The sequence below is a fragment of the Mus musculus genome, chromosome 3 (assembly GCF_000001635.26).
Source record: "Mus musculus strain C57BL/6J chromosome 3, GRCm38.p6 C57BL/6J".
Classification (NCBI taxonomy): domain Eukaryota; kingdom Metazoa; phylum Chordata; class Mammalia; order Rodentia; family Muridae; genus Mus; species Mus musculus.
Genome location: NC_000069.6, coordinates 117,339,476 through 117,363,152, shown reverse-complemented (window position 1 = coordinate 117,363,152; position 23,677 = coordinate 117,339,476). Strand labels below are relative to the sequence as shown.

Sequence of the window (23,677 nt, the reverse complement as noted above, 5' to 3'; positions counted from 1 at the left end):
CCACCAAGAGGTATTCTTAAACTAAGAACTACGCTCTACCCATTGTCACCATGTAAACAATTCACATCTGGGACAAGAAAGGACATGGATGCTAACTGCAGTGAAGAAGCAGTTTAATATGCTTCCCAGAGTGTGGATGTTTTCAATGGAAATCTTGTTCCATTGAAAAAGGGCACCCACTGAAAAAGCAGCTGTCTGACATTTCAAGACAGAATATTTCACAGCACCAATAACCTGGAAAAAAATGCCCCAAAATACACTTGACATCATTATTCAATCTGTCAGCTTTCTCAGCTATCAAAGAAGAAAGTTGTTTCTAAGTTGGTTTCGGGTGCCCATAGCCAAGTATTCTCCTGGGAGTGTTTGTGTGGTAGTTATCTCTCTTCGATTTATCAAGTTTATTTAATTTTCATTCAGCAGTACTTGAAGCACTTGAACAGACTATGTGAGGACATATTCCCTTTTCAAAAAGAGAATGTCTTCATCAGAACTCATCATATAGCTTTGGAAGCATGGTAGTTCCAGACAGCAGGAAGTGATGGGAGGAGATTGGCTCTCCATGAATAGTGGGAAAGGACACTTTAACTCAACTCATCAATTCAGTTTCCTTATCTGAAAATAAAAACTTCAGATGGGTGAAATATTTGGTAAACTATTAAAATAATGATGCATTCTAAAAATGAAATAACATACTGTAAAAGAAAAAAGAAGAGGCTGGAGAGATGGCTAAGCAGTTCAAAGCATTGCCTGCTCTGCTCTTCTAGAGAGCCTAAGTTCAGTTTCTCAGCAATCACATGGTAGCTTACAACTATCTATATAGGGTCCAATAACATTGTGTGGTATGTAGCATATATACAGACAAAGCACTCATATAAGTAAAAGGATAAACCTTTAAAATGGGAGGAGGAGGAAGAGGAGAGAGGGAGAAGAGGAGGAAGGGAGGAGGGGGAAAGGAAGTGGGGAAGAGGGAGAGGAGGAGAAGGAGAAGTAGGGGGATAAGGAAGGAGAAAGGGGAGGGGGAGGAAAGAGGAAGAAGAAAAGAAGAAGGAGGCAGAGGAGGTAGAGGAGGGAACTGAAGATTTGATTTGTGACCATTACTTAGTATGTCAAGAAAAATTTGACAGAGTTTCTAAATTTTGAGCAGAGTCATGAAGTATGTTAGTGATTAACTGTGCAATGTTGATAGAACTGCGTTCATCAACAGAGAGACATAGTAAGTACAAAGGTTTTGGGTCCCCTCACCATCAGAATCAGAAAAACTAGTGCAGTTCATCAGGTAGAATGTCCATCAGGATTCCAGGTAAAATAAAGAGGTGGGGGTGGGGGTGAGGGTTACACATAGTGGGAAGCTTCTAGAAGGGTTAACCAGAGAAATGAAATCAGTAATTGCTTTTCAGAAGTACCTTTGGGCTACTGTGTGAGGGGTAAGGCATGGCTTAAAATTTGTAAGGACTCTTTTTTTTTTCCTGCCAATCAAAACAAGACATGGTAGTGACCCGCGGTGGGGGGGGGGGGGGAGGGAGGGTGAGTACTCTGTTTTGAATAATAATATGGGATAATATAGTCTTTTTCTATAGCTTCTATTCTCTGAGTAAGATAAAGCTAGATGGTTGTGTGGCTTTTGAGAAGTTAGGAGAAGATATGTATGGAACCAAGACCAGCTAAGAAGGACACACTAGGTTTGGAAGGTGGGGGGACTTAAGCCATGGTCCCAAGGTCACGTGTTGTGGTTTTATTCTACTGTATTTAGCTGTTCAGATAAACATCTTATTTACCTGGGGTAGAGTTTCACTGAATAGTATGGTACATGAGCAATTGCACTGCAGGACTCTGAAACCTAATCTTGGCAGAAGGAGTAGAGGCAAGATGCCGCATGGGTAGTAAAATGTGAATGTTATGAATATGGCATCTAGCTTGCCAAAACCCCACTGGAGCAGCAATGGAAAAAGCCAGCTGAAAAGTAGGCTGGGGATTCAAAGTCGTGTGATTGACAGGGAAACTTTGGAAGAGCAAGAAATGACCTAGAACAGATAGGGACAGAAGTGGGTGATATCCCCATGTGTTGCTTTGTGTCCCTTGAGTGCTTCTGCTGTAGCACTTGACACTGATGGTTTGCGAAAAGAATCATAAATGTGAGAGCAACCACGGACCCTGACAACCAGGGCTTGGGCTTAGACTCCAGTGTTTGGAGTCATGCTTCCATAGTTACGGCTGTGATTCCCACAGTGCACTAGGGAATAAGAATGTGGTTAGAATATTTCCTGAGCTTTGGGGCCAGCGATGATGCCCCATTTACCCTTTCTCTTCAGATGCAGGAAATTTTCACTCTGTTCCCCAGCTGATTGGAGCTTTTTCTAGGTGCTTCCCTGGGAGTTACCTCCCTAGAGATCAGCAGGCAGGGCTGTCACGCTTGGGTAGCAGCCAGCTCCCAGTGAATTCCTTCTGTGGCCTACTTGTCCTTATGAAGTCCGAGTTTTAATTTTGCACAGGTAGGAGGTCTCTTTTGCTATGGATAGGGCGGATAACGGTGCTACCATTAGAAAACAGGCTTCTGTTTTCTAGGAAGGCAAGAGGAACCCCAGGTAGGGGACCTTGTGAGACCAGGTGACTTGGCTCCTCAGCCTTGCTTCTACAGAAACCAGGAGTGCTTCCCCCCACTCTTCCCTATTTTTGACGTCAAGCTCAACCAGCCAGCAGAGGAGCCTCACGGCTTGGGCGGTGGAGAGAGAGCCCAGGGAGAGTGGCAGGGAGGGGAAGCCATCTCAGCAACAGCTTGGAGAGGGAGCTGCTATCCCTTGCCCGCAAAACACGGACTAAAGCCAGGCTGAAGAAGACCTGCGGGCTCGGGCTCGGGGATCCGCGGGGTTACTGCAAAGAGGGGCGGGGAAAAGGCGGGGGCGCTGCATGCAGCGCGCTGGTTCCAGCGGTGCCCGCGGGGAATGTGACATCAGCGGCGCCGGGCGCTTGCGGCTGGAGCAGGCAGCTCGCCTCGGTGGCCGCACGGTGCACACCTCGCCCGGGGGAGGACTTGGAGCCCGGCAGGCGGCCGGGATGTCGGCGAAGGAGAGGCCAAAGGGCAAAGTGATCAAGGACAGCGTCACCCTCCTGCCCTGTTTTTATTTCGTTGAGGTGAGTTGGCCCAGCGCCCTGGCATAATGCAGATCTTTCCGGACAGCTCCGGAGCTAATTCGGGTCCTGGGCGGGATTGGTGACCACACCGGAGCACCAAGGGCTTGAGCCACTGCCTTTCCTAAATGCTCGACCCTTTCCCTTTCCTCCCACAGGTTTTTCTCCAGAGCTCCCCTGAGTCTGCCTGTGGACACCTGCCAGCACCGCCTGGTTATCACTAGGGGCGGCTTGCTGGGTGGCCTTCCAGGAAGGGATACCTGTGAGAGTACTGGTCTAGTTTTTGGCCCTGTAGCGCCAGTTGTGCACAGCATATATCAGTGCCCCAGAGGGGCCATGATGCCTGTATTTTGAAATTTGTGTTTTTCAATTTGCTGACTATTTCTAGAACTCTGTGAGCTTTTGGTGGGAATTCAAAAGCATACAGTTTTGCCTAGACTGTAGGACCAGAAATGTTTATGTGGTATTAGGATTATCGGTGGCTTCTATTAACCCCCCTAAACCCGTCTCCTACTACAGTTGCTATGGTACTTCATCTGCTTCTAAAATTGGGTCATTTCTAGATGTCAGTCAACAATCGACTGGCCTTTAGCCATGGTGTGTGTGGGTGTGTGCACAGACACATACATATATCCATGTACATATATATATAGCTCAGTGTAGATATATGCATAAACGAGTGAATATATATTTCAAATGTATGACATCATCTGAGTTCACTTTGTGTGTGTGTGTGTGTGTGTGTGTGTGTGTGTGTGTGTGTGTGTATCTGTGCTTTTATTCTGACCTGAGCAATATTTCGGTTAAGCAATTAATATGGAGTTGCACTCATAATGAACCTCTGGCTTACCTAATGCAGCATTTGAGGGAGGAACAGTTTATGGGAGGGGTGTAAAGATTGACAGGTACAGGATTCCATGTACTGTGATTCATTGCATTTGGAAGACATTTTTAAGCAAGGGGTTTCTTAAATTACAGGTGAAGCAAGGATACATTTAGGAAGAAGATCTAACAGTTCCAAGGGTAAAACTGTGGTTTGTGTAATTACATCTCAGGTTGAATAGGGAATTCTGAAACGGTTGCTGCATTATACATAGCCTTCCTTCCTTGTCTTTTTAGCCAAACATGGAGGTGCTCACTTCCAAGCACAGACAGCAGACTCTGTGTTTGGTGACTGAGAGGTTGATCTGGATTGGGGAAGAGCTACTATGTTGAAACTTGGAGAAGACATCTTCTGTCAAGGCTCTCCTTTGATATTGCTGTATATCTCAGAGTTTCTTTTATGTGCCATATATTTTTTGAAAGATTTAAGTTTTAAGAGAGGTGTATATGACCTGCATAAGTTTCAGAGAAATGACCTGTCAACCTTTCCCTTCATCTCAGACCTATAGAAAAGAAGCAGATGTGGGGGGGAGGGGAAGAGAGAGAGAGACCCTGTTTGCTTAAAATCATTGTTTCATCTATTATCCTTTTTTACAAGGAATCTTGAGGCTATGGCTATGTGTGCCCAGAAGGCTCAGTGAACAGAATCAAGGAATGGGACTCTGAGCTGCCTGCTTCTACATCAGTGGCTAAACCACTTGTAGCACTGCTGATCCATTTAGTAGTGTTTTTTTTTTTTCTTTTTTTTCTTTTTTTTTTTTTTTTTTTTTTTTGCTAAAGCACTTTTAATCATATCTAAATCTTTTATGTTTATTGGAGAGAAATTAATGATTTTGGGGGTCTGTCCCTAAGAGATACTCATCCGAGGTCAGCTGGAAGCTGACTACACCAGAACACAGCTGTATATGTTTGTAATCTCAATGAATGAGGCTACAAACCAAAAAATTCAATCATTCTCTTAAAGAATGCTACTGACTCTTGAGAAACTTTTCATGGACTACATACCCTTTAACTTAGGATCTTAAAAGTAAAGATGTTTTATAATTCATTGGAATTGTGTCTCTAGGAGAAAAAAAATCTTACAAATGTTATACATTTTCCAGGAATGGAAATCATTATTTTCACATTGACCCACTCTGACACCTTCTATGAATTCATTAAGCCAGAGAAGTTACAGAAAGATGACTTGAAATAAATCATTGAGTTTATTATAAGATTTTGTTTGCATTTTCTTATTTTGATTTTTGGTTGTGTTTTGAAATAGGATGCCAAGGGAGCCCAAGCTGGCTTCAACTTAACTAGTAGCAAGACTGGCCTTAAATCCCTGACCCTCCTGACTGTACTTTGCACATGCTGGGATGAGAGGCATGGGCCACTGTGCCTGCCTCGTGAGATTAAAATGAGTATCTATAACACTGTATTTGGGGGTGGTAATAGACTTCTAATAGAGACCTCCAAAATTGGATGGCAAATTGTCTCCCTGAAACTTGAATGCACGATGAACCTCTAAAGAGATTGTAGAAGAGGGAAGAAGGCATCATTCTTCCAGCTATTTAGGAGTTGGCAGCAAGCACTACCCAGCTCCTTAGAAATGACTCATTTTGAAGCTAGTGGGAGGAATCTGCAGGATGAGTCTCTTTTGCAAGATGAATAAACAGAACTTGAATTAACATGTCAATTTAAAAGCACTAGAGGAATGTCCCTTGACTTTGGGACATAGTTCCCCATGACTCGGGGATTAAGATAGATTGACAAAATTCAAGTAAATCTCCTTCCATCACATATCAGCATAGAGAGTATAACTGAAGTAACATAAAGACAGTGAGACGGCCAGTATTCAGGGGAGAAAAGTCTTCAGGTCTTGTCTTTCTTTAAGGTGTGGGCCATTTTAGATTGTTCTTTGCTTCTTGAGTTCTTTATATATTTTGGATATTAGCCCTCTATCAGAATATGGTTTCCCAATCTGTAGGTTGACGATTTGTCCTATTGACTATGTCCTTTGCCTTACAGAAGCTTTTCAGTTTCATTCAGTACCATTTATAAATTCTTGATCTTAGAGCCTGAGCCATTGAAGTTCTGTTTAGGAAATCCCCACCCCACCCCCATGCCCATGAGTTTGAGGTTCTTTCCCACTTTCTTTTCTATTAGATTCAGTGTACCTGGTTTTATGTTGAGGTCTTTGATCCATATGGACTTGAACTTTGTGCAAGATGACAAATATGAGTCATTTTTCATTTTTCTACATACTGACTGCCAGTTAGACCGGCATCATTTATTGAAGATGCTTTCTTTTTTCCATTACACAAAGGAACTTAACTGGTAAAATTTCACATGGACCAGAGAGGGATAAAATAAACCTAGATACAGTTCTGTCAACTGCAATGTCTAGCAACATTTGATTGATTGGGAACACAATGAACCTTAAAGATAGATTGACCTGGTTCAAACATCACCTGTGCCGTGTTGTGCATAATTTTGACCACATTAGCTCTCTAGCTGTCTATTTCCTTTTATGTGATAAAAATCATGTAGCCTCAATATGAATATACATATATTCATCTATGATAGAAAATAAGATGCCTATTGCTTAGCTACAGAGTACATTCAGTGGTTCAGGCATCATGTCTGTAAGATGACTACATTGTGTTCTTTCATTTCCTCTTGTACAATTGCCCTTGACCTGAGGTGGACTCTTTCCCCTTCCAGGTTGAACAAATTCTACTTCTTCACTCACACTGTTCCCCAGAAGCGGTCACCTCCCAAGTTTCTAGAAGATGCTTGAGTTTCACAGGGTCCCTGGATACAGTCTGTAATATTGGTCATGGTTAAAGACAGTGGAGTGCTCTTGGCTTTGTATAGGGAATATGAGTTTTCTTTGTAAAGCCGTTAGAAGAGCATGCACCTTTTAGCTCAGTCTTCAGTTAAAAAAAAAAAAAGCCATTGAGTCGGTGGGGTGGCTCAAGCCCAGTGACCTAACTTCAGTACCTGCCACCAACATGGTAGGAGGGTTAGAAGGAGAGGATAGACTCACTCCCACATGTTGCCCTTTTACCTCTGTATCAAAATGTACAACATACATACATGCATATATACATAAATGCATACATTCATACATATGCACACACATATATACATACATGCATGCATGCATGCATACATACAAACACAATGAATAAATAAATAAATGTCATTTTCAATAAAAGAGGACATTGTTGTCTAGATTTTTAAAAAGAAATAGATAGAAATTAAATAACATAGCCAAGCTTATAAAGCAAAATTTGAGACAGAGTGGGTACCAAATCAAACTTCATGTTCAGCATCACAGACTGGTACATGCCACTTACAGAGAGAATACACACACAGGCAGTTACTCCTTCTGCTTCTTCTCTGTTAAGAGCAAGAAGATGGCACCTCGGAGGATGGGCTGAGGTGATCCCTTGGGCCAAGGAGTTTGAAGCCAGCCTTAGCAACATATCTTAGACCCCGACTCATAAAGAAAACAAGCAGACAAACCAGCAACAACAAAGCAGGAAGCTACGGTAAGGTGTGAGCACATTCTCAGAGGTGGGAGAGACCTGCATCCTCAGCTCAGCTGTCCTCAGCTGGAAGACGCTCAGCACAAACACTTAGCAGACAGTGTGCACACGCCACACTCTCTCACCAGCCAGCAGCTAGTGTCCCCAGGTTAGTCAAGGAACAGAGATGATCCAGCCCACTTACTCTGGCAAAGCACCTCTATAATCCTGTGAGCACAAGTCACACTGGTTAGCTTCTAAGTTCAAGCAAACCTGTCCTGGTTCACAATCATGCTTGACAGTAAGTTAATGGGAAGGATGTTGTTGTCATCGTCATCGTCATCGTCATCATTGTTATTGTTGTTTTCTTTTGTCTTCTGTTTTGCTGATAAAAATGTTCATGGTTGGCAGTAACATCCTGTGGTAAATTGCAAAGCAAGATGGCTTCTAGAATAGCACCCTACTTTATTGATTAATTGGATAATTCAGTTTTCCACTTTTCAACATGAGAAAAGAAAGACCGCCTATGGATAGACCAGACCCTTAAACAAGAAGACATCCAATGTAGTATTATATTAAACCAAAAGTAGGCTAATATGTGCTTGAATTTTAGTTTGCAAAGCCTTCTCCAAGTGATACCTGTCTCTCCTGTTTTGGTGACTGCAGCTGGGAGCATAGCTAGCTAGCTAGCACCAGCCAAAGGCTGTCCAGGCTTAATCACTGAGTCTTACATCCCCTGAAGCTGGCAGTCCGGGTGGATCCCCTTTATGCACAGCCCTATAACAACCCCCTATGCTCAGGCACATAATCTTTTCTCATTAGTCACAGTACTTCAAGGTCATTCAACATGTCATGTAAATAATAAACCATTTGTAAAGTCCCCAAATGGAAATTATGAAAGGGAAATAAGGGAATAAATAAGAAACAGATTTCTTTTTATTTTAACATTGTTCAGCTTTGTAGCATATTTTTCAATCTGTGAGATAATGCTTACCTGTAGAAGAGGAAGAAATGTTTAATGTATTTTAAGGGGATACATATAAAGATAAGACCACAATCTTTTGTTTTATGTAAATTCATGCACACGCTCAAAACTCTGCACCCAGACACATTGGTGGTGTGAGAAAATATAAAACAGAGTCAGAAACATATAACCCAGGCCTTTTAACCTAAAGGTAAATAAAATTATTTCTTTGGAGAAATTTTTCAAGATATTTGTATCTTAACTTTAATATGAATCCACAACATTTCCATATTCCAGATCATCGTTTTGTCAAGTTTACATAGCTTATTTCATCTTTCTGTAAAATATAGTTTATTTTCATTTTACATGAACATTAATATCAGCAAGAAAAATAGTATCACAACATCACTGATTTTCCACGTACCAAAATAGTAACTGTGACTTTTTCCATCTTTTCTAAACCAGATAGAGATAGTCTCCTCAAAAAACTCTTCTAGACTCTGCCAAGTGCGATGAGCTGGCAAATCACCCCTCCCCAGTTGGTTACAATCCACAAATTGATGCAAAGTAGGAAAGTAGGAAAGAAGAGAATAGATTTCCAAGTCCTAGAGATAGGGTTAAATGAGGACACTTCTCCAACAGCAAGTTTCAAGCACACAACTCTCTGTTAGTGACTTCTCCTCTCTCTCTTCAAAGGCACAATCTCTATCTTTTCTCCATGAGTAAATGTCCTACATTTTTTATATCAGGAAAGTATTAGTTCTTTTCTGTTGGCTTCAAAGAGAGTTATAATGATAGTGTTGTTGATAATGGTGGTGACAATGATCTTAATAATAATAATAAAATTTAGTAAATTTCAAGTGTATTTTATGTGGCAGAAGCTCTGGTTACATTATCATCCATCCTCAGAACCATTACACAAAGGAGGTAGTTTGTTCTTGTTGGCTTGAGTGTTTTTTGTTTTGTCTTGTTTTGTTTTTTTTTGTTGTTGTTGTTTTTTTGTTTGTTTGGTTGGTTGGGTGGTTTTTGTTTCTGTTTTTGTTTCTTGTAACCAGATTTCAGTTTCTATCCTAAGCTTGCCTCATATTGGGACCTTGGATTCCCAAGTGTTAGAAATATGCCTAGCTGCTAACAAGGCATTATTATCTTTGCATTTTAAATATGAAAATGGTAGCTCAGAGACAAATATCTTTGCAGAGACATTAGAGTAAAAGGATGAAGCCAAGATTTGAATCAGGCCCAGTTTTGCTCACACGCTATGACTGTACCATGTTACACCATGCATACTTCCAGTAACAATGCTGGATTTAGCGACGAAGTAAATTAAAGAGATGAGCCTGCCTTTGATTCAACGAGCTTCATGGTACTAGAGGGCATGCGATTAAGTAAGTCTGGTTGAGAGTTTGCCAAAGCAGAAGAATAAATTTTTCTGTGTATTACACTACTGAGTTTAATTTTGCTGCTATTATTTCCTGTTTGGTGGTAAGTGATTTCCTTCTGGCATGGATATTTTGAAATCCATGGTCATTGTGCACTTGCAAAAATGTCCTTTTTTAGCCAGAACAAATGGTGTTCATCAGGTGCCTGTGGAAATTCATGAAAAGCTATGCTCAGGATGGAAGGGAAGCCCTCAAGCTGAGTTTAAAGGAAGTGGCATGGGTAGGACAGGGTCACAAAGAGATAAGGCTGGATAAATGACTTGTAGCAAATCGATACACAGTGAAGCTAGAGGAGAGAGATCTTAAGAAAACTGGAGGTAGGAGTGAGTGCATGTGAGCTTACTGGAGATCTAACCTATGAGCGAGACTTGGAGGCCTGTTTAGTCATCAGATTGTCTAAGATGACTTGCATTTGAGAAATAAGGATTGTTTTTAATGCTGGAAATGTTTATCAATTGTCATTTACAGAACAATTGTCCCCTTGGAGTGTGTAGATGCTATAACATACAAAAGCCTGGGCTCTCTCACAAACAGTCTTGTACAAATTACAGAATTAAGTACTCTCATTACAGAATTGGCTACATAACCCAAAAACATCTGATGTAGTTCTGTCGTGTGTAAAAAAACTGTTTTAAAAAGTTAAAGTTAACTATATATATGTATATATATATATATATATATATATATATATATATATACATATATATATATTTAATACATAACAAGAGAAAGGTCTCCTAACTTCTGTCGTAGGTTTCTTTTCTGGTTTTTATGATTTTTAGAATTCTTATCCTAAACATTTGTTATTTTGAGGATTTGACAAATGAATATAATGAGCTTTGATAATGTCCAACCCCACTACTCCTCACTCTAGCTCCTTCTAGCCATCTTCCACATCCCCTTAACAATTTCGTACCATCTCTCCTTTTTAAAAAGTAGCATACTGAGTCCAGGGAGTAGGGGTCTGCAACCCTGAAGCAAATAGGTTAACCCTCAATTAGTGGCCATCAACATTCAATACTTCCTCAGCTAGGAGCTTGTGAATTCCTCTATTCATGCTGGGACGTTGGTTGATAGGCTTGATCTTAATCAGCAGGGAACAGCAGCTGCTGGGAGCTCATGACTGAGTGGCCCTGTAATGTCTAGAAGACACTATTTCCCAGTAGTCCCCTCTGTCCTCAACATGTGGCTCCCCAGTCTTTCCACCTTCTCTTCCACCATGCTTCCATTTTTTTCCCATTTTTTATTAGGTATTTAGCTCATTTACATTTCCAATGCTATACCAAAAGTCCCCCATACCCACCCACCCCCACTCCCCTACCCACCCACTCCCCCTTTTTGGCTCTGGCGTTCCCCTGTACTGGGGCATATAAAGTTTGCGTGTCCAATGGGCCTCTCTTTCCAATGATGGCCGACTAGGCCATCTTTTGATACATATGCAGCTAGAGTCAAGAGCTCCGGGGTACTGGTTAGTTCATAATGTTGTTTCATCTATAGGGTTGCAGATCCCTTTAGTTCCTTGGGTACTTTCTCTAGCTCTTCCATTGGGAGCCCTGTGATCCATAGTACTACCGGAGGATCCAGCAATACCTCTCCTGGGCATATATCCAGAAGATGCCCCAACTGGTAAGAAGGACACATGCTCCACTATGTTCATAGCAGCCTTATTTATAATAGCCAGAAGCTGGAAAGAACCCAGATGCCCCTCAACAGAGGAATGGATACAGAAAATGTGGTACATCTACACAATGGAGTACTACTCAGCTATTAAAAAGAATGAATTTATGAAATTCCTAGCCAAATGGATGGACCTGGAGGGCATCATCCTGAGTGAGGTAACACATTCACAAAGGAACTCACACAATATGTACTCACTGATAAGTGGATATTAGCCCAAAACCTAGGATACCCAAGATATAAGATACAATTTGCTAAACACATGAAACTCAAGAAGAATGAAGACTGAAGTGTGGACACTATGCCCCTCCTTAGAAGTGGGAACAAAACACCCTTGGAAGGAGTTACAGAGACAAAGTTTGGAGCTGAGATGAAAGGATGGACCATGTAGAGACTGCCATATCCAGGGATCCACCCCATAATCAGCATCCAAACGCTGACACCATTGCATACACTAGCAAGATTTTATCGAAAGGACCCAGATGTAGCTGTCTCTTGTGAGACTATGCCGGGGCCTAGCAAACACATGCTTCCATGTTCTGGTCTGAGTCAAAGCTCTCGCAGGTCATTCTAACTTGGCATGTGGATGAACTGTGCTTGTTGTGTGCACCTGCTTCTCAGCACCTTCCACAGCACCACACTAAACAGTGTGTTATGACAGTCAGGACTGGACCTGCTCCTTTTCTGAATTATTATCCCACACACTCACACCCTTCTATTATGGAGCACAGATACATCCAAAGAAGAAAATACTAAATGTTATATTTCCTCATCAGATTGCCAAACTGTTCACATATAATTTCACAATTTCTTCACTTGATATTAATAGACTATCTTTACAGAAAGGAAAGAAAAAACTGAGGAAAATAATGTGATATAAAACAATATTTATAAAATAACTGAATTTTCCATTCTTTAATATAATTTTTAATTCATATAATGTCAACTCACCTAATTCTCTAACACAGGTTAGAAGCAGATATTAACTCTTATTTACTAGTAAACTCTAATTTAAATAGACTGACACAGGTGTGTCTAGAGACTTTATTAAAACCCAACTATTAAGGGATAGAGAGATGTCCCAGAAGTTTAAACATAGTCACAGCAAGTGTGAAGACCAGAACTGAACCCTCAAATACCCAAGTAAGTATCAGGTGGGAATGGTGGACAACCTTCAGGATACTCCCCCCTCCCCGCCCCCAGAGAAAGCTGGTTAGCAAGACTTGCCATACCAGTGAGTTCTAGGTTCGATTGAGAGATCCTGTCTCAATGAACAAGGTGCAAGAACAATAGAAGATGGTTCTCAGCATCCATCTCTGGCTTGTATATGACAACCGATATCTCTGTTCATCCACACACATGTGCATGTGTACATGCACCACATACACACATACACACATGCACATGCTTACATGCACCACATACACACATACACACATGCACATGCTCACATGCACCATACACACATGCACATGCTTACATGTACCATACACACATGCACATGCTTACATGCACCATATACACACATGCACACATGCACATGCTTACATGCACCATATACACACATGCACATGCTTACATGCACCATATACACACATGCACACATGCACATGCTTACATGCACCATACACACATGCACACATGCACATGCTTACATGCACCATATACACACATGCACACATGCACATGCTTACATGCACCATATACACACATGCACACATGCACATGCTTACATGCACCATATACACACATGCACATGCTTACATGCACCATATACACACATGCACACATGCACATGCTTACATGCACCATACACACATGCACACATGCACATGCTTACATGCACCATACACACATGCACACATGCACATGCTTACATGCACCATACACACATGCACACATGCACATGCTTACATGCACCATACACGCACACACCACACACACACACACACACACACACACACACACACACTTGAAAAAGAAGGAAAGAAAACCAACCAGTGCTGTTCTAGCATCTTATCATTAGGAAACACAAAGTTTGTATTTAAACTGTAAACTGGCTTAATTTTGAGGGCCATGGGCATCTCAGGCTTCTGAGTTACTTTCTAGAATATGTTAGAAATGAAATTACAGATAACTGCAATGGAATAATATATTTCTGGTCAAGTGGGTTTAGAAATGTTGAATGCCAAGAACAAAAGTGCTAATTATGACATAGTTAATGTTTAGTTGTTTTTTTTTTTTTCCTGTGAGTAACTAGACCCCGAAACAACTGGCAGTGAGTCCATTGCAGTTTACTCGGTTGTTTTTTAAAGCAGAAAAAGATGCCAATCACATAGGAAAGGACAATTGCTTGCTTGTTATAACAAAGTGATTTCTGACCATTTTAAAGTTGACCAACCCATTAGGCATATTAAGGAGAAAAAAGAAATCCGAGTGATTAAAATCAAGGCAATTTTGGTAAAAGTAAAAAAAAATTATCAGTGTACTTTACAGGCAACTATTGCTGAAAATGGGAATAAAAATACATGAGAACAGACTGTCAAGACCGTAATATGGCACCAAAAGCCTGTGCTTAGAGACTGATTACAGGTGAACTTCCACCTCAGAAGGTTGTAGCTTCAGATACTGGTTCCTCATGCATAGAACCCCAATGGGGCCAGTATACTCTGATAAAGAAAAATGCTAAGATAATGTTTTGGGGTTGATTTATTTTATAATTTCATGACCACCTATTTACCAATTAAATACCTTATTTACTAATTGCTTATGATGTGCCTCTTAGTTGAATGGAAACAATATCTAAGAATTACTGGAGAGACGCCTTCCAGAAAGACCATTTTCAGTAAACTCTTAATGAATGTATGAAGTAAAATAAGACTAACAGTAGAAATGTTTTTTTTTTCTTTTTGTTTTTCCTAGTACTGAAATCATACCCAGAGTTTCATATACATTTGTCTAAAAGCTCAAACACTGAGCTATGTCTCCAGCCCATAGATTTTTAGTAACTCTCATATTTAGTTTGTGGAGACATTTGTACCTGTAAAGGAAATGAGAGTGAATACTATATCAGAAATACTGCCCTGCCTTTTAAATTATTAAAAGACTTGAGATTAGTGTCAACATCTGTTGTCCACACGAGTTCTCATTTTAAAACTCTACTTCTTGTATCATTTAATGAGAAAATTCAGTGGACTGTTTAAGATAGAGAGAAAACCAGAATATCTGGCATATGTCTGTATGGATCCTCTTTTGAGATGAAATCTATAATTAGAAATGAAAAACGTCACTCTATCTCAGTATATGCTAGCCTCACTTTTCTTTAGAAGATATCAAGAAACGTTTGCTCAACACCACCCAGCAGATGGTATACAAACGAAAATGGTACTATATTTAATTTTAAAGTTTCTCAGTTATTTGGGGAAGGGGTAGGTCGCGTTTCTAAGAAAGGACAATAGGCACAGTGGTTACGAACATGAACACAGGAGCCTCATGCCTTGAGTTAGCAATCCAGCTACCAAGCTGAAGAACGTCACAAAAATCAAGTAGTGTCTCCACACTCTGTTCTCTTATCCATAAGACATCTGTAATAGTAGCCTTTTCCTTAAAAAATGAATCATCGAGATTGCCTGAACTCACATATGCAAAATCCTTTAAATAATACCTGTCAAATATCAGGAGCATTAAGTTGCTCTTAGTACCATATTTTTGAAAGTCAGCTGTATGTTACATAAAAGAGAAATTATGCCCATAAGAAAAGATTTACAAAGCAATTACTTTCAACACATGAAATACTGGTCCCCAGCCTCAGGTCTTCATCTCTAATTTGGTTTCAAGAACAAAATTCTTGCCAAGACAGTGCACACACTTCAGTGTCTAATCATGGATGAGAAGCCAATTTTCAGCGTCTGGGGTTAAGGCTGCTGCTTACAAAATCCAACCCCCAAGCCTCATGCTAGATCAATATTCAGGTAATAAAGCAGCCACTAAGTATTATATTAGGCTTTACTATTAAATCAATGAGACATTGTAATTAGTCTTTTTAGAGCTATTTAGAATATAAATACAGTTTATATTCAGGCATAAAGACATAGAAGAACATTTCCTATTAACCTCTACCACTATTGGGAGGACCAAATTTAAATCTCTTGTGTTCTTGAACACTTACAAAATTGTGAGAGTTCAAGCAATCCACTGACAAAACTTTAAAAATTGGAAATAAGTTATTTCTGTGTGTATGGTTGATATAAATGAGACTACTTTTAAGTGTGGGGTTTTTAAACTATAAGACGCTCTCTCTCTCTCTCTCTCTCTCTCTCTCTCTCTCTCTCTCTTTCTCTCTCTCTCTCTCGTGTGTGTGTGCGTGTTTACATGACAGAAACAACCTAAGCATATGCCATCTCCACTCAGATCTTCCATATAGGCATTAACTTATTATATGTTGAGGACTATGGATATATAGGGAGTAAAAAAGTAAAAAAAAAAAATTTTTTTTTTCAACTCTAAAGACCCTGTCTGTCATTTGAATAAAGGAGATCAGTAATAGAGCAATGTCTATCCTAAGCAATGAGGATGCTGTGATCCAGGCATCCTCGGAACATTATGGTGTTCCTGAGGCAGGACTCCATGAAAACTCCAAAAGCCAGAAACTTATCAGAGCCTTGGTAGTGCCCAATTTCTAATATATTAAAAACAATTCACTAAGGAAGGTAAAAGTGAAGACAAACTCAGCTCGCATCCCAAGTATTTAAAGTTCTTAAGGTATCATCAAAATCAACAAAAACATGATGGTTTTGGAGAAACTACTCTAAGAATCACTAAGACCTGGAAATACTCTTATTACTAGAACTGCAGTTTGGAAATGCCCAACATCCCTCATTCTTGGTGCTGCTCAAGCCCCTTGCACACATGGCTCCCTCTAACCTTCTGTCCTCTGAGCTGGCATGGCCACTGATTCCTGGGGCTATCTTTTCCTGAAAAGCATTAGATAAGTGCCAGATGGCAACATGCGATGGAACAGCAGTAAGATGTAATGGGGGCACAGGATTCCAGGAATTTAGTGGAGCAGAATTCAATTATAGTCCTGGCCATGCAGACATCAAGTAGATTGTTGAAGTATCTGGGGCAAAGTCTTTATTCTAAAATATACCATAATATTCCCAAGGAAGTAATTGAAATTAAATCAGACAAGTAAGTGAAAATATCTAAATAAAACTCGGCACCCACATGTCTCTCTTGAAGTATGACTATGCTCGATGAATTCTGTTTTTATTCAAAGTACAATGTGATCTAGAAAGGACCAGTCATCAATGTGAGCAAGTGAAATACTTGTCATAATTAGATGACAAGGAAGAAGGCAGTAAAGAAAGTGATTAAGAGTTAAAAGCAAAGGGGTAGGTGTTTTCAAACCATACAAGTTACCTAAGAGGTCCATTTCCATGATGGGAAGTGTAGACATTGTTGCATATTGGGGATGAGGGGCAAGGTGCAACTCAAACAAAGAGACTAGAGTTCTCACTGACTTTATGATGGTTGTACAATTTATATAATTTATCCACACTGCAGTTTTTAAAGCATACATTGAGGATGCCAACAAATACTTAGACTACACAAAGTTTACATTCAATTTAGCAACCTATTAAGATCAACACAGCACCTGGCATAAATACCTATGCCCTAACAGACTACTGTAAACAAATTATATTTCTATATCCTTTGATAGCAACGTCCTGATTTCTTTCAGTTAAATCCCTCGAACATTTAGTAAACATATCCAAAACACTGGTTTATATGAAGATCTTACTTAGATTCCTGATCTTAGGATGACACAGGTAAGGTATAAATATCTAGAATCAAAGACAAATGAACAACTCTTTTAATGAAAGTATATATTAAATGTAAATACTGGGAGCCTCACTTCTAAACAGAGGGCAGGAAGATTAGAGAGAGAGAGAGAAAGATGTGGAAGAGAGTTTGCTTTTTTAAAAAATGTAAAAATACACCATAATGCAAAGTTTTATAGGATGTCTCTTTTGAGATATAAGCATGATAGAGGCCTGAGATGTGTGTTTTGAGAGTGTGTGGCATGTAGACTTAAGTCAGCATTTTTAAAACAGAAAATTTATCAGGAAGGTCATGAATGCCATTGAGAAAGGCCCCGCAGACTTTGTTATCAGCAGGGTGCTGGTAGTTGCATGGTCAGATAGTAGTTCTATGAAAATCAGCTGCTTAGTTCTGGTAGGGGGAGGGGGAAAGAAACAGACTGAAAAAGTAAGAGACAGGAAACCTTAATGCTTTTCCTTAGACTAGCCATGACTGAAAAGAAGTGCGAGGAAATGTGTCTTCGACCGTGTTGCATGTGGGAGATTTTAGAATCAGATAACTATAGAAGAAACCCCCTCATTTCATTGATAACAAATTAAAGCCCCAACAGGTTTAGATATTGCCCAGAGAGAGCCTGGAAGCTGCAGAAGCTCCGGGCACAGAGACCAACACTGGTCTCCTGTGCCTGCACTGCCCTGCTTTAATGTGTCTCTATATATCCCATTTTATATGTGAAAACTAGTTCAGATATCTGGGTTTTAGGATAGTAAACACTCATACTAAGCCATTGCTTTATTGATACTGAAAATGTCGGTTTGCTCTTATAACCCGTTTTTAAGGTTCATTATTATTCATCCAAGCTGGCTTTAGAAACCATAAAGCTTCATACTATATTTGTGATACTATTTTATTGTCACTATTTTGAGGAAATGTTTTCTGTATCGTCTACACACACACACACAAATGTCAAACAATATCATTAAAGTTTGTATAATAGGGAGAAGAAAGTGTGTTGGCAACGTTTTCAGCAACCTTTTTGATGGACAAACCTGAATAAAACTATTTTGACCTATTCATATTTTCCCAGTTTGAATTCCATTTCAATATATGTTTTACTATGTGAAAGTTTACATTTGGTGCCTGTGTTCATGTGTGTGTGAACATGTGTGTGCATATATGTGGGAGCGAGACGTTTATGTCGCACTCCCTCCTTGGTCTCCACTTTACTCTGCTCCTTTGTCCTTTTCTGTTTGTGTGTAACTGTGTGTGTGACTTTGTGTGTGACTGTGTGTGTGAGTGCAGATGCACATGAGCCACAGCACTCGTGTCAAGGTCAAAACGCAGCCTTGAGTGTGGGACACTGGCTAACTGGCTTGAGAACATCTAGAGATTCTCCTGCTTCTGCCTCCCATCTCTATCAGATCACTGGGATTCTGGGTGTGGCTACTACAATCCTCTTCTGTGTGGGATCTGTGTGGTTTTATGACTATGACAGAGGTTCTCGCCTGGGATCCTCATGCTTGCTTGGCAAGTGCTTTAAGGGCTGAGCAATATCCCCCGCTTCTCTACCTTACGTTTTTGAGGCAGAATCTCTCACTGAGGTAGACAGTTCACCTAAAGGCAGCACACACTCCTTGCTCCTCTCTCCACCCCAGCCCTGGAATCACAGCAAAGGCCACCCATGATTACCTTTCACAGGGGTGTTAGGGACCAGTCCAGTCTCAGGCCTTCATACTTGCAGCAAACACTTTGCCAACTCAGCCATTGCTCCAGCCCTAAATTCCCCATTGTATATGACTTTGGGATATGTCAAAATTGCTCTTAGACTTCCCATTTTAAATTTGTTATTATCTAAAAATGTTCCTTTGAACAATTTGCATAATTATATTCTTTGAGTCCTTGTATTACTCATAGCAAAACCAAGATAACTTTGAAATCTCTGTGCAAGTGTAGATAGATATTTTGAGTTATGTTATTGTTATTCAAAAGTGAGGGCGCGTCTTATGTTTAAACACCCCTATGGCTATGCCTGGAGCTGCATCCTTCCTCCCTATGTTTCACCCCCCCACCCCCCAAATAACACAGTAGAGTTCACTGTACAGATGTACTCAAACAGCCAAGAAACATCTCACTTTGAACAGCCATAAAACTATTTTTATAGAATCTTTGATCACGCTCATCCAGGTTTCTCTCAACATTTCTTCCCAGGAAATGACCCGGCTGGTCCTCCTTGGATTGCAAGTCCCTGAACTCTATCTTTATTATTTTCTCTTCTTCAGTGACAATCCACTGAATTTTTGTTATGTCTCCATAATTACACTCATAATCGCTGAACTCTCTAGAGCTCTAGTTCTGTTTCCCATAACAGTCATCTCCTCTCTTGGCTGGACAGCTAGGTCTACCCTGTATCCACTAGAATTCAGGTCACCTCAATTTGAGACTTCTTCCCTCTCCCATGTAGTTTGAGCTGTAAACCTAACAAGTGTCTTACATCTGTTACAGACGAATACACGTTTTGCTAAGTCTTGAAGGGAACTCAAATTTTTACTCTGCTTCGACTTTAGAACTCCTGCTGTCTATCCTCAATCCCATTCCCAAAGAGACCTTGGTAAAAGATATTTTGAGTTATGTTATAGCTCCATTTCATGTCTCTGAATGTTTCTAGTTTTACTTTATATAAAATCCCAGCTCCTGCCCTTAACTCCAATTCCCTGCCAAGTCTACTTCCCTGAAACTATCAAAGGTTAATTTTTTCCAGGTGGATAAATTAGACAGCATCTAAGCTAGGTCTTGCCTAAGGTATAGAGAATCCAGGAGCTGAAATAATACCTCCTTCTTTAAACATTGCAGGTTTTCCAAGATTTGTTTTTCATTTTTATCCACCTTCCTCAACTAGAAAGTATATCCATGAGATTAAGGTCTCTGTTTAATCAAACCCTGAACGATGACTTCTGTGAGCAGGCAGGCTCTCAACAGAGATTTATGAAAAAAAAAAAAAAAGAGTAAGCAGATTATCCAACAGCACTATATATATTGAGTGACTTTTTATGAAGATGCTGTCCCCACCTTAGGTTCTTCTAGGGTTCTGAATCCACTGTGGCCATGAAATAGACCCAAGACAGGAACCAACATGTGTTCCACTAGGTAGAGATCAAAGTGAATGCTCCCAGTGGGGAGGAGCCATGTTCTTATTACCAGGATGCTATATGCATGTAATCTACCTGTCTGAGATAAGATGTCATGGTGGATTGCATAAATATGCCACCAAAACTGACACATACTATAGATTTGCATTTTTAAAAACTGATATGAGAAAAATCAGCATTACCCAGCAAATGTGATCTCTTAAAATACCTTCCTTCCCCTTAGCTCTGTACTCCAAAAGTTAATGTTTTATTTTCTCTTAAATTGCTCTATCATTTTCACTCACAAGTTGCTTAGTATATGATAATTATAAGAATCAATCTGTTCCCTTTGAGAACAACTTTTCTATTCTTCGGGTAATTTCCCTCCTCTTTAAGGCTGCATGAAGCAGGTTGGCTCCCACTTTTTTTTTTCTTAGCTATATCACAAGACATAAACCATCTATAATTGCATATATAGACAATTTTAAATCTTCACAATGTCATTTTAAATGCCATCAAAGTCTGGACCTATTATGTGCATATAAAATTTTATATATGTATGCCCAAATTAGGACATCTTGCCTATTAACTTTCCTGAATCCAAAAGAAATTTATGTTGCTACGTACCTCAAAAATGAAAAGATGCTTTTGAAGACAGGTTTGACATAAAAAGCACTGTAATTTAATTCACTGCACTTGACAGTAAGATACACACACACACACACACACACACACACACACACACACAATGATGCAAAAGTCAGAAACTAAATGACCTCTAAGAAAAAAATAGAGACACTAATATCAAAAGGATAGAAAATCATTCCTTGCTTTGAAAACAAGTAAAGGTATTGAAACAGGCTTTTACTAAAACACAGATAACTATTACATAGCTACAAAAAAAATTATCTAATGTGGGGAAGACAGCAAGATGTAAATATTAGTAAAAGAAATCATTTTAATTCACATGTCAACTTATTGTCTCTGTGTGTCTATGCGTGTGTATCTATTTGGAAGTCACTCTGATATTAGCAACCAGGACTGGCAATATAGAAAGGTTAAACCATAACCTGAAAATGTTTAGTTTGGGAAAGCATCGGACCCATTCCGTAGCAGATCAGTACAAAAACAAAACAAAACAAACAAAACAAAACAAACAAAACAAAACAAAACAAAACAAAAACAGCATTAATAAATAATTTCTTGAAAGTGGGTGCTAGAAAACTGAGGTGAGAATCAGAAGTATACTGCTAACGTTATATGATTACATTGGACAGTTTTAGATAATGGCCAGCCTTTTTTGCAGAGGACTCATTTTAGGTGGTTTTGAGGTTAACAGAAGCTGTTTCTAGAAACCCTATATGTATTTTTCTTTGAACACAGCCTTATAATAAAGTTTAACTTAGGAATTAGGCACAGTGAGTAATTAGCAACACTAATAACAAATTTGGACAATTATCATGTCCTATAATAAACGTTATTGTCACCTTTCACAAATCTATCCCTTGATTTGTCTACTTAATTTTTTTTAAAGTGATAGGTACGTAAATTAATGGAAGGATAAAGAAATGTATATAAGGGGACCAAAGTAAACTGTTACCTGGTTTGCAATAGCTCATTTCATCTTATCATCTGACTGGCAGTGATGAGTGCTCCCAATGTAGCTAATTTCATAGATAAGAAAACTGAAAATGTATAATTACTTTCAAGGTCATCTCTGATAGAAGTGAACATACTGCCACTAGAACCTCACAGTCACTTGAAAGCCATCAACTCCTGCCCTGGCTCTACTACACTGGCAAACTTCTTTTTTTTTTTCACATATCATAAAATCATAATTTTATTTCCAATATGTAAAAATAGAAAAACATATCATTCTGGTCAGGTCAACAGAGATGTCTTCTGCCATTTCTGAAACCACTAAAGATTAAAGTTCTCTGAAAGATCATATGAATATTGACAATCCAGAAACCCAAAATATGCTTAATAAACCTGTTGGTTTTTGTTGTGCACATATGTTTGCTCCTTTTAGCTTAGTGACATCTTTTTATGTTGATTGCTTTGTTTGTATCCTCCAGTAATAGTTTCCTCATGATTATCCAGGTGAAACTTTGAGCTTAGCATCGCCTATTATGTCATGATGCTTTTAAGGCTTCTGAACTTTTTCCTCACAGGACCTGGCTCCTATGCTCAGGGTGTAACAGCTTGTTTTCACCAGCTACATCTACTGGCAAACTTCTTAGCGTTCACTCCCATTTCTCATTCACACACATTGAGAACATTAGCCTCGTACTTCGGCTGTGTCTTTACTATCATAGTTGAGCACAGTTTATATGTAAAGCAGTCATTCACAGAAGTCCAATGAGGAAGGTGTCTCTGCTAAGGAAGGCCAACTTTATTTTCAGATTGCTCATATTGATAAAATTTAAAGTCACCTTGTAAGTCTGTGACCTCTTTAAAAAAAAAAAACCCAATCATCAAATGTTAACTGGGTGGGCACTGAAGATCTCAAATCCAACTCCCATGTGCAAAATACATATTAAAAAGTTCAAGAAATGTTCCAGGAAAAATGAAAAGTGGTTGAAGAAATCTGGTTAAAAATAAAATATTTTATTCAACATTATGCAGAGCTTGAGGAATCTTGTGGATGAGAGAGAGGAAGTATTGAAAGGAGGGAGAGGGCTCAAACACACCACAAGTAAACCTATAGAATCAGCTAGCCTGTACTCCTGGGGGCTCTCAGAGATTGAACCACCAACCAAAGAGCATGCATGGTATTATCTAGGCTCCAAACACATATGTAACAGATGTGCAACTTGGTCTTCATGTGGTTTCCCTAACAACTGAATCAGGAGCTGTCTCCAACTCTGTTGATTGCATTTGGGCCCCTTTTCCTTAAGTGGGCTATGTTACATAGGCTCATCTGGAGAAGATATATCTAGTCCTACTGCAACTTGATAAGTCAAAGCAGGTTGCTATCCATGGGAGGTAGCCCCTTTTCTGAGAAAAGTGGGATGGGGAGAGGTGAGGTGAGAGGGAAGGACTGGGAGAAGAGGGACAGGAAACTGTGACTGGGATGTAAAGTATAAAAATTCACTAATTTTTTTAAATGAAGAGATCTTTTAA

The 23,677-nt window shown here is 39.6% G+C and overlaps 1 protein-coding gene across 1 annotated transcript in view; it reads left to right on the top strand.

Moving 5' to 3' along the window:
• The first annotated feature begins 2,276 nt into the window (after window positions 1–2,276).
• Window positions 2,277–23,677, top strand: part of Plppr4 (phospholipid phosphatase related 4) — a 41,732-nt gene continuing 20,331 nt past the window's right edge. Inside the window, exon 1 of the mRNA NM_177664.5 lies at window positions 2,277–3,129. Coding sequence (NP_808332.3) covers window positions 2,905–3,129 — 225 coding nt within the window. The 5' untranslated portion in view covers window positions 2,277–2,904. The remainder of the gene's footprint in view (window positions 3,130–23,677) is intronic.